General features: G+C 40.8%; 1 protein-coding gene across 1 annotated transcript in view; it reads left to right on the forward strand.

Moving 5' to 3' along the window:
• Window positions 1-11919, forward strand: part of KCNIP4 (potassium voltage-gated channel interacting protein 4) — a 1124144-nt gene that overhangs the window by 1013867 nt on the left and 98358 nt on the right. The window contains exon 3 of the mRNA XM_035005224.1: window positions 4765-4889. Within this exon, the coding sequence (XP_034861115.1) occupies window positions 4765-4889 (125 nt within the window). The remainder of the gene's footprint in view (window positions 1-4764; window positions 4890-11919) is intronic.

Below are 11919 nucleotides of genomic sequence, written 5' to 3' on the forward strand. Positions count from 1 at the left end.
ATAGATAGATAGATAGATAGATAGATAGATAGATAGATAGATAGATAGATAGATAGATTTTGGACATATATATATAAAATCTTTTTTCCCCTAGGATTTTGGACTTATATAGAGAGAGATTTTGGACTTTTATATATATATTTCCAGCTCTTAAAATAGCATATTGACTGAGCTCATGATCTTTGGTGTTAAAAAACCAGGGGTCAAATCCCAGTTCTGTCAGTTACTTGCTATGTGACCTTGAGTAGATTATTTAAATTCTGTGAGTCCCAGTTATTCCTTGTAAAATAAGGGCAATAATAGGTCTCTCACAGCATTTTTGTCAGTATTAGAATGAGATAATACCCAGCCAGGCTTAGAGCAAAAGCTCTCTATACAGTGGTGATTTTTATTAACAATCCCAGCAGAATGCTTAAAAAATAGGACTTTAGGGTGCTAAAGACACCTGTGTGCCTCATTACTAACTAGCCATTTGAGCTTGAACAAGTTGCTTAGACTTTCCAAACCTCTGTTGTCTCATCCCTAAAATGGGGATGAAAATCCCTCTCTTGGGGGCGCCTGGGTGGCTCAGCCGTTAAGTGTCTGCCTTCGGCTCAGGTCGTGATCTCAGGGTCCTGGGATCGAGCCCCACATCGGGCTCCCTGCTTGGTGGGAAGCCTGCTTCTCCTTCTCCCAATCCCCCTGCTTGTGTTCCCTCTCTCGCTGTGTCTCTGTCAAATAAATAAATAAAATCTTAAAAAAAAGAAAATCCCTCTCTTGAACAGTGTAGTAAAGATAAAATGATATAATGGGCTTGCCCACCATCCAGTGTTCTCTGGGCAAATTCTGTGAGCAATAAGACTTGCTTTTGTGAGTGTTGTGTGTCATTTGAATATAGGTAGCTGTATCTATTTACTAGGGCTACCAAAACAAAATGTCACTGACTAGATGGCTTGACAGCAAATTTATTTTCTCACAGTACTGGAAGCCTAAAATCAAGATGTCTGCAAGCTGGTTTCTATTGACATCTCTCCCATTGGCTTGCGATGGCTGCTTTCTTGCTGTGCTTATACATGGCCTTTCCCCTCCGTGTGTGTATCTCTCTCTCTTCCTATAAAGAAACCAGTTATATTGCATTAAGGTCCCTATGACCTCATTTAATGTTAATTAACTCCTTAAAAGCCATATCTCCACATACAACCATACTGGAGGTTAGGCCCTCAACACACAAATTTTAAGGTGATACAATTCCACCCATAATCATGTCAGAAATCAGACTGTAGGAGATAAAGGAGGAAGCAGGAGATAGAAAATGGACCCAGTGGATCTAGTCAACTTTTCTGAGACATTTGACAATGCAGAAAAGGAGAGGAGATAAATATTTTTTTTTATCATTCTTATTTCTGTTAGTGTTGAGAGAGAATGTGACAAAGTAGAAAGAACGTAAGATTTGGCATCAGAGACTTGGGTGTGAATCCCAAGTCAGGTCATGATCCCAGGGTCCTGGGATGGAGCCCCGAATTGGGCTCCCTGCTCAGCGAGGAGTCTGCTTCTCCCTCTGCCCCTCCCTCTCCCCATGCTTGCTCTCTCCCTCTCAAATAAATAAATAAAAATCTTTAAGATAAAATAAAATAAAATCCCCCTAAATGCATGCTCCTAAAAGGTGGTTGAGTCAACTTGTGGATTTCAAGTCTTGTGCAGAATCATGCTGTGCTCTCCAGAGTTTGCCTCCAGGAATCAGTCTTGATTGGATTAGGTGGTGTTGCTTTTTTTTACTGTCTGCTGGTGAATTGCTGATGATTTCAGGTTTTTAGAGCCTATCAGCCTCCTAGAAATAGAAACAGCCCTTTGGCAGTTAGGAGTCATTAGGAAGTAAGGTACTAGTCAGCTGGGAAAACAAGAGTCCACAGATGCTTCAAGTGTGGTGCTTTGAAGATTGTGCGTGCTGCTCATCCTATCACACACTTAATTCAATTACACTGACCTTCCGGCTCTGGGTCTTTTGTCTCCGTCTCAGCCTCAGCAAGTCTGTGACCGCTGGAGGAAGAAAAGTGTGTTGGTGGTGTGGCTCAGATTGCTGTGTGGTTACAAAGGCCAAAGAACGAATGCGCTGTTTTGTTTCTTTCCAGTGGAAGGGTCATGGGTCTAGACAAGTTGTGCAACGATTGAAGGACTACTCAGAAAATCTGATTAAAATTTCCTCTGCTTTTGCTTTCGCTGTGTTTCTCAGAACAAGGCGTGGAGAACACAGTGATTCCAAAGAAGGCATTTAAGGTCTACCAATGGTCCACAAACCTCAGTTTCAGAAATAATTTTCTAGAGGGTTGCTAAGGTTCAAGGGGTCCCAGGGGAATGGAAACTTTAGTAGCAACATCATTTGTTTGCTGATTCACCCATTCATCCATTAATTCATTCATTCATACACTAAGTAATTCTTGAGTGACTATGGGGCACCAGAATCTGTTAGGTCCAGAGGATATACATATCCGTAAGACATTGCCCGTGTCTTCAAGGAACTCACAATGGAGAAGGCAGGCATGAACAGTTCGTAATGTTATGTTTTGCATGCTTCATGAGAGGTAGGTAGGGTGTGAGAACTCTGTCCAGGGAGCTACCAGTTCTGTATGGTGGAGCAATCTGGAAAGGCTTCAAAGAGGAGGCAGTAATACTTAAATTAGATCGTAAGAGATATATACATTTCAACAGGCAGAAAGAAGAAAAAGGAACATTTTAAGCCGAGGGAATTATACTGTAATCGACTCAAAAGAAGCTTACGTGAAGGTATTTTTCAAGAAAGCAGAGTCTTTCTATCTGGTATTATCTATTTACATCAAGTCTGTTCCAGGGCATTTATTTCTGCATTGGCAACTACAGTAACAACAGCATAGTCTAATTCATTGGATCAACAGCAATCTTAGGGAGTACCTCCTCCCTAAGCTCAGGACCTATTGAGTAGAATCAACCCATTCTACTCAAATGTTCCAGTGAATGAAGGGGAAAATTGAAGGAGCCCCATTTGGGTTTTTTTGAGTTTCCCCGTAAAGTCCAACCTGAGGTCAATTTGTGAATGCCTAGCTGCCATTTCCCCAGCCACCCGTAGGCCTCTACACATCCTTCAGGTGCATATCTCGCTTACTTTCACATCAATTTTATGCTTGTCAGATCGAGTTTATTCTTGGCCTTCCCATCTTCTCATGTCCCTTTTATTATTCCTTTCCATCCATCACTATCCTGCAGCTTTTCCATCTCACTGTTTCAAAATAAACTATTATAATATGAAAAGTACAGAACAAATGTCTGCTTTTATCCCCTCTTCCCCATTTTGACAAACATGACAATTCTAAGTACCTGTTTCATTGCCATTATTGGTCTTTTGTAAACTTGAGGGCAGTCATTAGGACACCCCAGGATTAGGGTTCTGCAGAAACTTCTTTATCCCTGCTCTGTGAGAGCACTGGCCCATCACTGCACTTAGTGAGACAGGGAAGGAAGTAGGTACAGGTGTTAGTGAAAGGCAGCACTGAGTATCAGAATGATGTGACTTTTGGCAACGATAACTATATTTCCAACTGACACATAAGACATGGAATTGGAACACCCTGGGTGCAGAGTTGATGAGAAAAAGCTCTTCTCCTGAGCTTCACTTATCTGAGTTGGAAATCTGTAGCTAAGAGGAAAGAATATAATGGAGGTTAGCAAGCCATGGCTTCAGGGCTGGGCCTGGATGCTTCTATTCCTGTTGAGTTCTTTAGCCAAGGTGTGGATTGGCAGATGGCAAGAAGAATGTCTTAGGCCTCCATTGGGCCCCACTGCAAAAAAGCTGAAATTAATCAAGGATCCTATACTTTGAGACCTGAGCACCCAGATCCTAATATATTCCAACACCTTCCAAATAGTGGTCTACAGGACCCTAGGGCAAATATGTATAGGTTACCAGATGTGACTTGTGGGGAGAAAGGGTTCTTTGGACAAATACACTTTGGGGTCAATTGGGTTAAACAAAGTTAAACAGAATTGTTTGTTGCACATCCTCTGGAAACCTTTAATTTCCACTGTTTTGGTCCCAAACTATGTTAGCATTTACAGCATTTCCCAGATTTTTATTCTTTTTACATAGAGCATCTTTGAGAAATTATAGTGTAAATATGATTCACAAAAGAAAGTACAATGTTTTAGAGTTTATCGGTAGCTATAGACTCCTTTGGCTACAGAGTAGGGTCTAGCCAGAAGTTTCCTCAGGCCCAGTCCATCCAGAGTGCACCCATGAACACTGAGTTTATACCAGTCAACTCAGCAGCTGATTACTCACTTCAGCACCTGACCTGGCTACTTTATTTATAGCCCCAGGCCAAATATTTGATTTCAGTGGAATCCTCAGAGAGTATTAGCAGAGTCCTACCTCCCAGTTGTGTGATACATAGGGTAATACTGATTGTCATTAAACTGAAATTCCATTTTTCTAACCCATACTTGGTATATATACACACCAATTCCAGGTTTTAAGGTTATTCGTGATTTTGTGCACTCTTCAAACTGTATTATAAAAATGCTAATATTGTAATATCTAATCATTAGAGTTTGGCGGGGGAAAGATTATGTGGAATTGTCTTAGCTTAGTTATGTAAACTCTGGGAAATGTAAAGACTACTTTAGGCGGTATCAGAATCCTTCCTCTGGAAAAATCGCAGACATCCAGTAAATGTTTCACTGTTTTCCTGTGTTGTTGTGTATAAGCATTGGTGACCTGTGACTGTTCTTCAGCCTCTTTTTGGTTCTCCTCCACAGACAGCGTGGAAGATGAACTGGAGATGGCCACCGTCCGGCATCGGCCTGAGGCTCTGGAACTTCTGGAAGCCCAGAGCAAATTTACCAAGAAAGAACTCCAGATTCTTTACAGAGGATTTAAGAATGTAAGAACTTCCTTTTTGACTTTACCTTCATACTCTCCGCGGCAGAGCATTGAGAAGTGAGAAGGAAGGAGGGGAAACATATGATTCTGTGAGAGCCCCATCATATGTATGTTTCATACGGATCTTTCCTAGATACGAATATTGTCAATATCCATTTAGACTTTGAGTCACTTTGGCACACCAATGCTCATACAGTGTGGGTGCACATTAAACAAGGATAAGTATAGAAAAAGGCATACTCAATTCGGTTCTTGGTATGTTTTGTTTGGTTGGTTGGTTTTGGCTGTAATGATATCATTTCAGTAAGCTTCAATTCTCACTTCATTATTGAACAGTAGTCTTATGTTTAACTTGAATCTTGACTATAGATTAAGGCCCATCAAGGAACACCTTTCCTGACACTGGTGAAGAGTCACTATAAGTTTCTAAATAAACATGCTACCAATGACTCTAGACCGTAAGTGTCTGTAAGTAGTCCTTGCATCTGGTTCTTTGTGATTCAGGTGCACCTCCTTTCTGAGGGAATCATCTTCAAAAGGAGTGATAGTTCATGCATACCAGGAGGTGAGGATGAGAGACAATGAGTGACCCAAACAATTGATCAGGGACACATTCTTGTTGGATACTTGGTATGTGTTTAGTATTAAGCTAGATTCTGTAGGTTATTCAAAAGCTAGAGAAGATATTCAAGGCGCTTCTGGTTTATATAGGGAGAGAAGACTTGTCATGAATTTATTTGGAAGCAATTCATCCCTGGGGCACCTGGCTGGCTCAGTAGGTAGAGCATGCGACTCAGTCTTAGGGTTGTGATTTCAAGTCCCACATTGGGCATGGAGTCTACTTTACAAAAAAAAAAAAAAGGCATTTTGTCCTTAAGAGTGTCAAATGATTGTGAATCAAATGGCATACATGGGCCAAGATGTATTATGTTCTTACACATATGTAAACCATAGTAGCTACACTATAGGTACCCCTTGAGATCCAAATTAAATTGCATTGATCCCTCCTCAAGTCTTCCCCCTAACAGCCCCATTCCATTGTCTGTAGACTCTACAGTGTCCAAAGAGTTCTGCTAATTCCAGCCTCTTCAAATCTGACCATCTCAATTGCTACCTCAGTGCAACCTCATGCAGACCAAATGACAAACTCTGCCTCTTCCACAGTATGCACATAAAAAGTTTATTCAGAGAATGTGTAACACTAGTTGACTTTTCAGAATATTTTTATAGGGTTCCATCATGCATATTGCACACAACCTTCCACCATCTCTGACTCCATGGGGTCTCTCTCCACCCCATTTCTGCTCTCACCACTCTCCTTGCCTGGGCTTTCTAAGTTTTTCTCTCCCCATTACTACTCTGAAACCTGGTTCTCTGCTAACACCCAGGCCTTTGTGGGGGTAGACTGGGTGGGAAGAGGAGAGATGGCATGGGGATAGGCACTTGCTCCACACAGACACAACTCTCATTAAAAGGAGTCTTGATGTGCAATCTATCAAGATAACATGTGTAAATAAACATGCATGAAGAGAAAGGGGCTTTGGAAGTGAGGCTAGAGAATTATTAGTTATGTCTATGCTGCACAGTATGCAGAGAGAGCAAACACTTACCAAAAAACAGCTGGAATGACCACTGGCAGTAGCAATCAGATACAAAATGGTCGTCAAATAAAGGAGAATTTCATCCAACCTCTCAGCATCCCTGCTATGTTATCGCTCCACTGCCGTGATGGAAGGTCTCTCCATTTGGGGTCAGGCTGCTTTGTGTACCATTTGTTGCAAATTGAAGTCACGATTACTGCCATCGTTAACCTCCAGAGGCAGCATCTCTGCAGGTCGGTCTTCTCCAAGTGGCACTTCACAGAAATTGCCCAGACTCTGAGGTCTGCATTCGTTTATTTTTGTCTTTTATTTTTTTCATTTTTATTGCTCTCTTTTATTTTCGTCTTTGCTTACTTGTCCTCTTTTCTTCCTCTTCTCCTCTCCTCCTTCTTTTCCAGGCCCCTTCACTATCCCCTTTTCTTACCCTCCTGATCCCTGCTCTTTTCTTCTTCCTGTGCTCTCTCCCTCCTCTCTACCTCCTCTGTCTCTTCTCCTTATCAATTCTTGTCTCTTTTCTTTCACTTCCCTCCCTTTCCTTTCTCTTTCTCTTTTTCTCTTCTCTCTGCATCAATTTTTCTGTCCCCCAATCCTTCGCCATGAGATCAATGTCCATCAGACCTGAGTGTGCCCAAAGCATATTCACATACTCCTTTACAAGAAAGAAGTCCACAATTTGCTCAGAAAATATTAATTGATGTCTCTGATAAATCAAATACAACTGTTCTTTTCATTTGTGGTTATTTACCCCTAGTCACATGTCCAACTCTAATAAATATATCCTGAATTATATCAAGAGAGGCATGAAAGCAAGGCGGTGACACTCAGTTTAACAGGATGGCAGCAATCTGAACCAGCTTAGCGTCAGAGAAAGCAAACCAACTTGGTTTCCTGAACAACAATTATCTCAAGTTCTTAAGATCAAAAAGTCATTTCCATGGAACCAATTGGATTATTTATTTTTAATGAAACCATTCAAAATCCCTATATTTTTATTAAAAGGATAAACTGATTACCAACATCTTAAGACAGTCACACTGATATAAAGAAACTCACCATGGCAAATCACCCCTGTTTGTAAAGATTGCCAGAGCCCCCCAATCTTTTCTCAGTACCTGATCCCTGATAGCATTTCCTCATATCCAACACAGATTATTATTAAAAACGGGGAATGGGAGAAAGGTACGCTAGTAAGAGAAAATTTCTCAGCCTGTCACTCTGTTTTACCTTCTGAGTCACCTCCACATTTTTATTTCTCTTACCACCTGCTGAACTGAGTTTCCAAAAGTAGGCAGCTGATAGAAATGCAGAATATAGCATAGGGTTTCTCCATCTTTAGTGTGCCTTGAAATCAACTGAAGGCTTGATTGCCGGAGTCCAGCTCCAGCCGGGGTGGGTCTCTCGTAGGAAAGGATGGTGTCGGTGAATGAGGAGACACAGACACAGGATCAGGTTGCAAGCATCTCCTCCTGACAGCCTTGGAGGAACTTTATTTATATGTTAGGATTTTTTTGTTTTTCCATACTTTCGTAACATGTGATTATGTTTTTTCACAATTGACTGAGATAATCTTAGATCATTTTTTTGATTACAGACATAGCCTTCTTTTATTTTTCCTTTGTAATGATTAACATGACCTTTATTGATTTCCGCTTGTTGACTTTCGCTAAAACTAAAAAACAATACGCAAAGAGAAAGGTGCTAGACAGAGCGTGACCGTCTTGCTATTTTGTTCTATAGCGCAGGAAATATAGTGAACTGTGGAACAGCCTGAGCTGTTCCTTTCTTAGAATCTTGCCACTTCTGAGGCGCCTGGGGGGCCTCGTGGAATTAGTTTCATTATGATTGCTTAGATAGGTGTAACTGAGTAGTCACTTTATCATGAAACCCCAGACATATTCCCACAATTATAAAGATTGCCATAAACAAAATGAAAGAGAATAGCAGGAGCCAGCTGTGGAGTCTCCTGTCCCCCAGGATCGTCCCCCATACTTGGACTTTGTCAAACAGCATGAGTAGCTTGGCTCGCGCCACTTGATAAGACCCAGATTGCTGGGCCCCAGCCTCAAAGATTATGATTTAGTAGGTCTGAGATTGGGGTGAAGAATTTGCATTTCTCATAATTTTCCAGGTGATGCTAATGCTGCTGGTCTGGGGACCACACTCTAAGAATCACTGTGAAGATATCATAAGCTTCAGGTCACTCAGACGCAGGTCCATATCTTACTTGTTTTGCCAGCTGTCTCTGAATCAGTGGTCTGTGTCTCCTTATCTCTATAAATTGGGATATTGATACCTACATTGCCTGATTTTTGGTGGTTTTTTTGGCTGAGTTTTGTCTGTTTTTGAGAAATTAAGATAATAAACATGAAGTTCAATAAAACGGAGTTATAATAGTAAATCTCCAAATAGTCAAAACTTAGTTTTGTGTTCCATTGAAGTGGTCAGTCCTGGTTGGCCTACATCCTCCCCCACAGTGTTTTGGGTTTTGAGCTATGTACCTATGTATTAGAAAGGATGCTGAAACCTACAAGGTATTCTCTACATGTCAGCAGTCTCAAACTTAACTGCATGTTGCAATCATGCCAAGACCTTTAAAAATTACAAATAGGTTGGTACCATGCGTGGTGATTCTGATGTAATTGCTCTGGGAAGAAGCAATCCTGAGTATCAGGATTTATAAAGCACTCCAGGTAATTATAATGTGCAGCTAAGATTGACAACCAGTGAACTAGATGCATAAAATCCTAGTCATAAGGTGCTTCTGTCACAAAAAGAGTTGACCTAATTGTGATGAGTCCCATAGTCTTGAATACCAATGGTTAGACTGGCTACTTTGGAACCTGATGAGGTCTTTGGTGGGTTTCCACCCCTTGGGGAAATGTGTGTGTAGGTGGGTAACAAGTCTTACCTCTGATGATTCTGACTCAGTTAAATCTGAAGTGATGCTCAATAATTTTTTTCTAAACTTCTTAATTTAAAAAAAAAATCCCATTTCATAGATAGCTAACAGAAAGCCACATTTGGTAACCACTGACCCGGCAGGTCAGATAAGTATCCATACACATGATTCATAAACTTGATTTGCTGTTCTCTTTCAAAATCAAGCATAACTTCAGTTCAATTTTAGGTGATCATGAATGGTCTTCTGAGGCACTAAGTTTTAATATGGCTATGCCTTTTTGACATTTACTTTCATTAGTTAATAATTTACAGCATATCCTTCCCATTGTTTAAGGCAGGATGTGAAAGTTACAAGAAGTTAGATCTATTTGCTTTGGACAGCTGGTGCCTTCCTGTCCCAAATCCTTCCCCGCTTCTTTTTCTTTCACTCATTTGAATTATAATAGATCAAAGTAACCATTAGATTCAAATATATCTTTAAGGTGTCATTTTAATGCTTGGTAATGCCCTTCTTCCCTAAAAATGCTAAGTGTTAATTTCCTTTCTACCTAAAAATGAAGGATGTCTGTATTGGTTTTTTAATTGTGTGTAACAAGTTATCACATTTGTAGTGGCTTAAAAAACACTCATTCATCATGTCACAGTTTTGAGGGTCAGGAGTCCAGAAGCAACTTAACTGGGGCTGCATTTCTTTCTGGATCTTGGGATCCTCTTCCGAGCACACATGGTTGTTGGCTGAATTCATGTCCCTGTGTTGTATTTATGAGATCCCCACTCTTTTGCTGGCTGTCATCCTGGGGCCACTCATCTCCTGGAGGCTGCCTGTAGTCCCTTGCCCATCCATGGCCTTCTCACAGAATCTCTGATAACGTGTAGCTCACTTCTTCAAAGTCAGCAAGGGAGAATCTCTCTAGTCTGCTAAGGCAGAGTCTTATATAATGTAATATAGTCATGGGCATGACATCTCATCCTACCACCTCTGTATATCCCAGCACTCAAGGCAAGGAGATTAAAAAGAATGTGACTTACGAGGAGTCACCATAGGGTGTGTCCATCACAGCAGTGTTCCTAAGGAGACAGCAACCCCAGAAGCCAGCAACCCAAGCAGCTAAATTAAATCTGAAGTCACATCTAAAGCATGGCTAATCCCCACCCTCAGTGTTGTACCTAAAATCCAGACCTCTCCTTGGGGATTTTGCCAATAGTAGCACAAAACTTTTCCTTGATTTCTGCAAGAGGTTTAGTGTGGCCAAAGGAACCAGCAGGAGATGAAAGTTTTTTTATGGGTTTTTTTCCTACACCACTTGAAGAGTTTGAGAACTCACTGCATCTTTAAAAATAGATGAGGGGAAGTGAGGATGAAATTATAGGGGTCTACATTTTTTACAAAGTACTTTTATATAAAAAGCACTAAATCCCACTTATGGTAGGGTGGGAGAGAGGGGGACTTTAGCACATGCTTGAAAAAGAGCGGGATATGGTGTTTAGGATAAAGAAATAAGCTGCTAATTGCATAAGGCAATTGCTCTTTTATCATGAGCCCTTAGAGTTATTCTTGAGGCTTCACAGGCTGATTGTGTAACCTTCAGTAAATCACTTCATCCCTGGCAACTTCTGTCTCCCTGTCAGCAAATTAGGGATTAAGATCTTCTCTTCCAATCATGAAGGGGGGTGGGTAATAATTGGTTTTGTTCTGCTCTTGAAAGACTCAGATAGAAGATCTTCCTTAAGCACAAAGTATTACTCATGTACTTTAAAATCAAGGTATAAGAACAGAGTTAAAATATTATTTTCTATGCCCCAGCAGAACTTTCTGTCAGACTTCTAGGAAGCAGGGTTTTCTGATAAGTTTGTCTACAGGTCTCAGCAGATAAACATGGCTGCCCTTCTGACTTCCAAATACTGGCATGATACAAGTGCTTTACTGGGTTCAGACCTTTCAACTGACACATTTTCTACCTTGAGCAGGTGGTTTAACTTCTCTGGACATTAAATTCTCCTCGAAGATTCAGGCTATTAATGCCCAAACAAGTGAGAAGATGATGAAAAATATTTTGCATAATTTCTTTCATTGAGAGTGTGCTCAATAGACATTGGAGCCCTTCAGCTCTTCTCAACTCATTCTACTAAGTACAGAAGTAACTGAAATCACAGTGAACATTCTGGAATGTCATCTTGAAGTATATCACCTTACACAAGAGTTTTAAACAAAATCTGTGGCATTTGGATGCTTCTTTTATTATTATTTTTTAAAGATTTTATTTATTTATTTGAGAGAGAATGAGAGAGAGAGAGCACATGAGAGGGGGGAGAGTCAGAAGGAGAAGCAGACTCCCTGCTGAGCAGGGAGCCCGATGCGGGACTCGATCCTGGGACTCCAGGATCATGACCTGAGCCGAAGGTAGTGGCCCAACCAACTGAGCCACCCAGGTGCACGTTTTTTTTTTTTTTTTTATTTTAAACTAACTAAGCATCATGCTAGATTTTTGAAATCATGTGGGGGGCATAAATTTTTGAAATCATGTGGGG

The sequence above is a fragment of the Mirounga leonina genome, unplaced genomic scaffold (assembly GCF_011800145.1).
Source record: "Mirounga leonina isolate KUSES-001 unplaced genomic scaffold, KU_Mleo_1.0 Mir_129, whole genome shotgun sequence".
Taxonomy (NCBI): Eukaryota; Metazoa; Chordata; class Mammalia; order Carnivora; family Phocidae; genus Mirounga; species Mirounga leonina.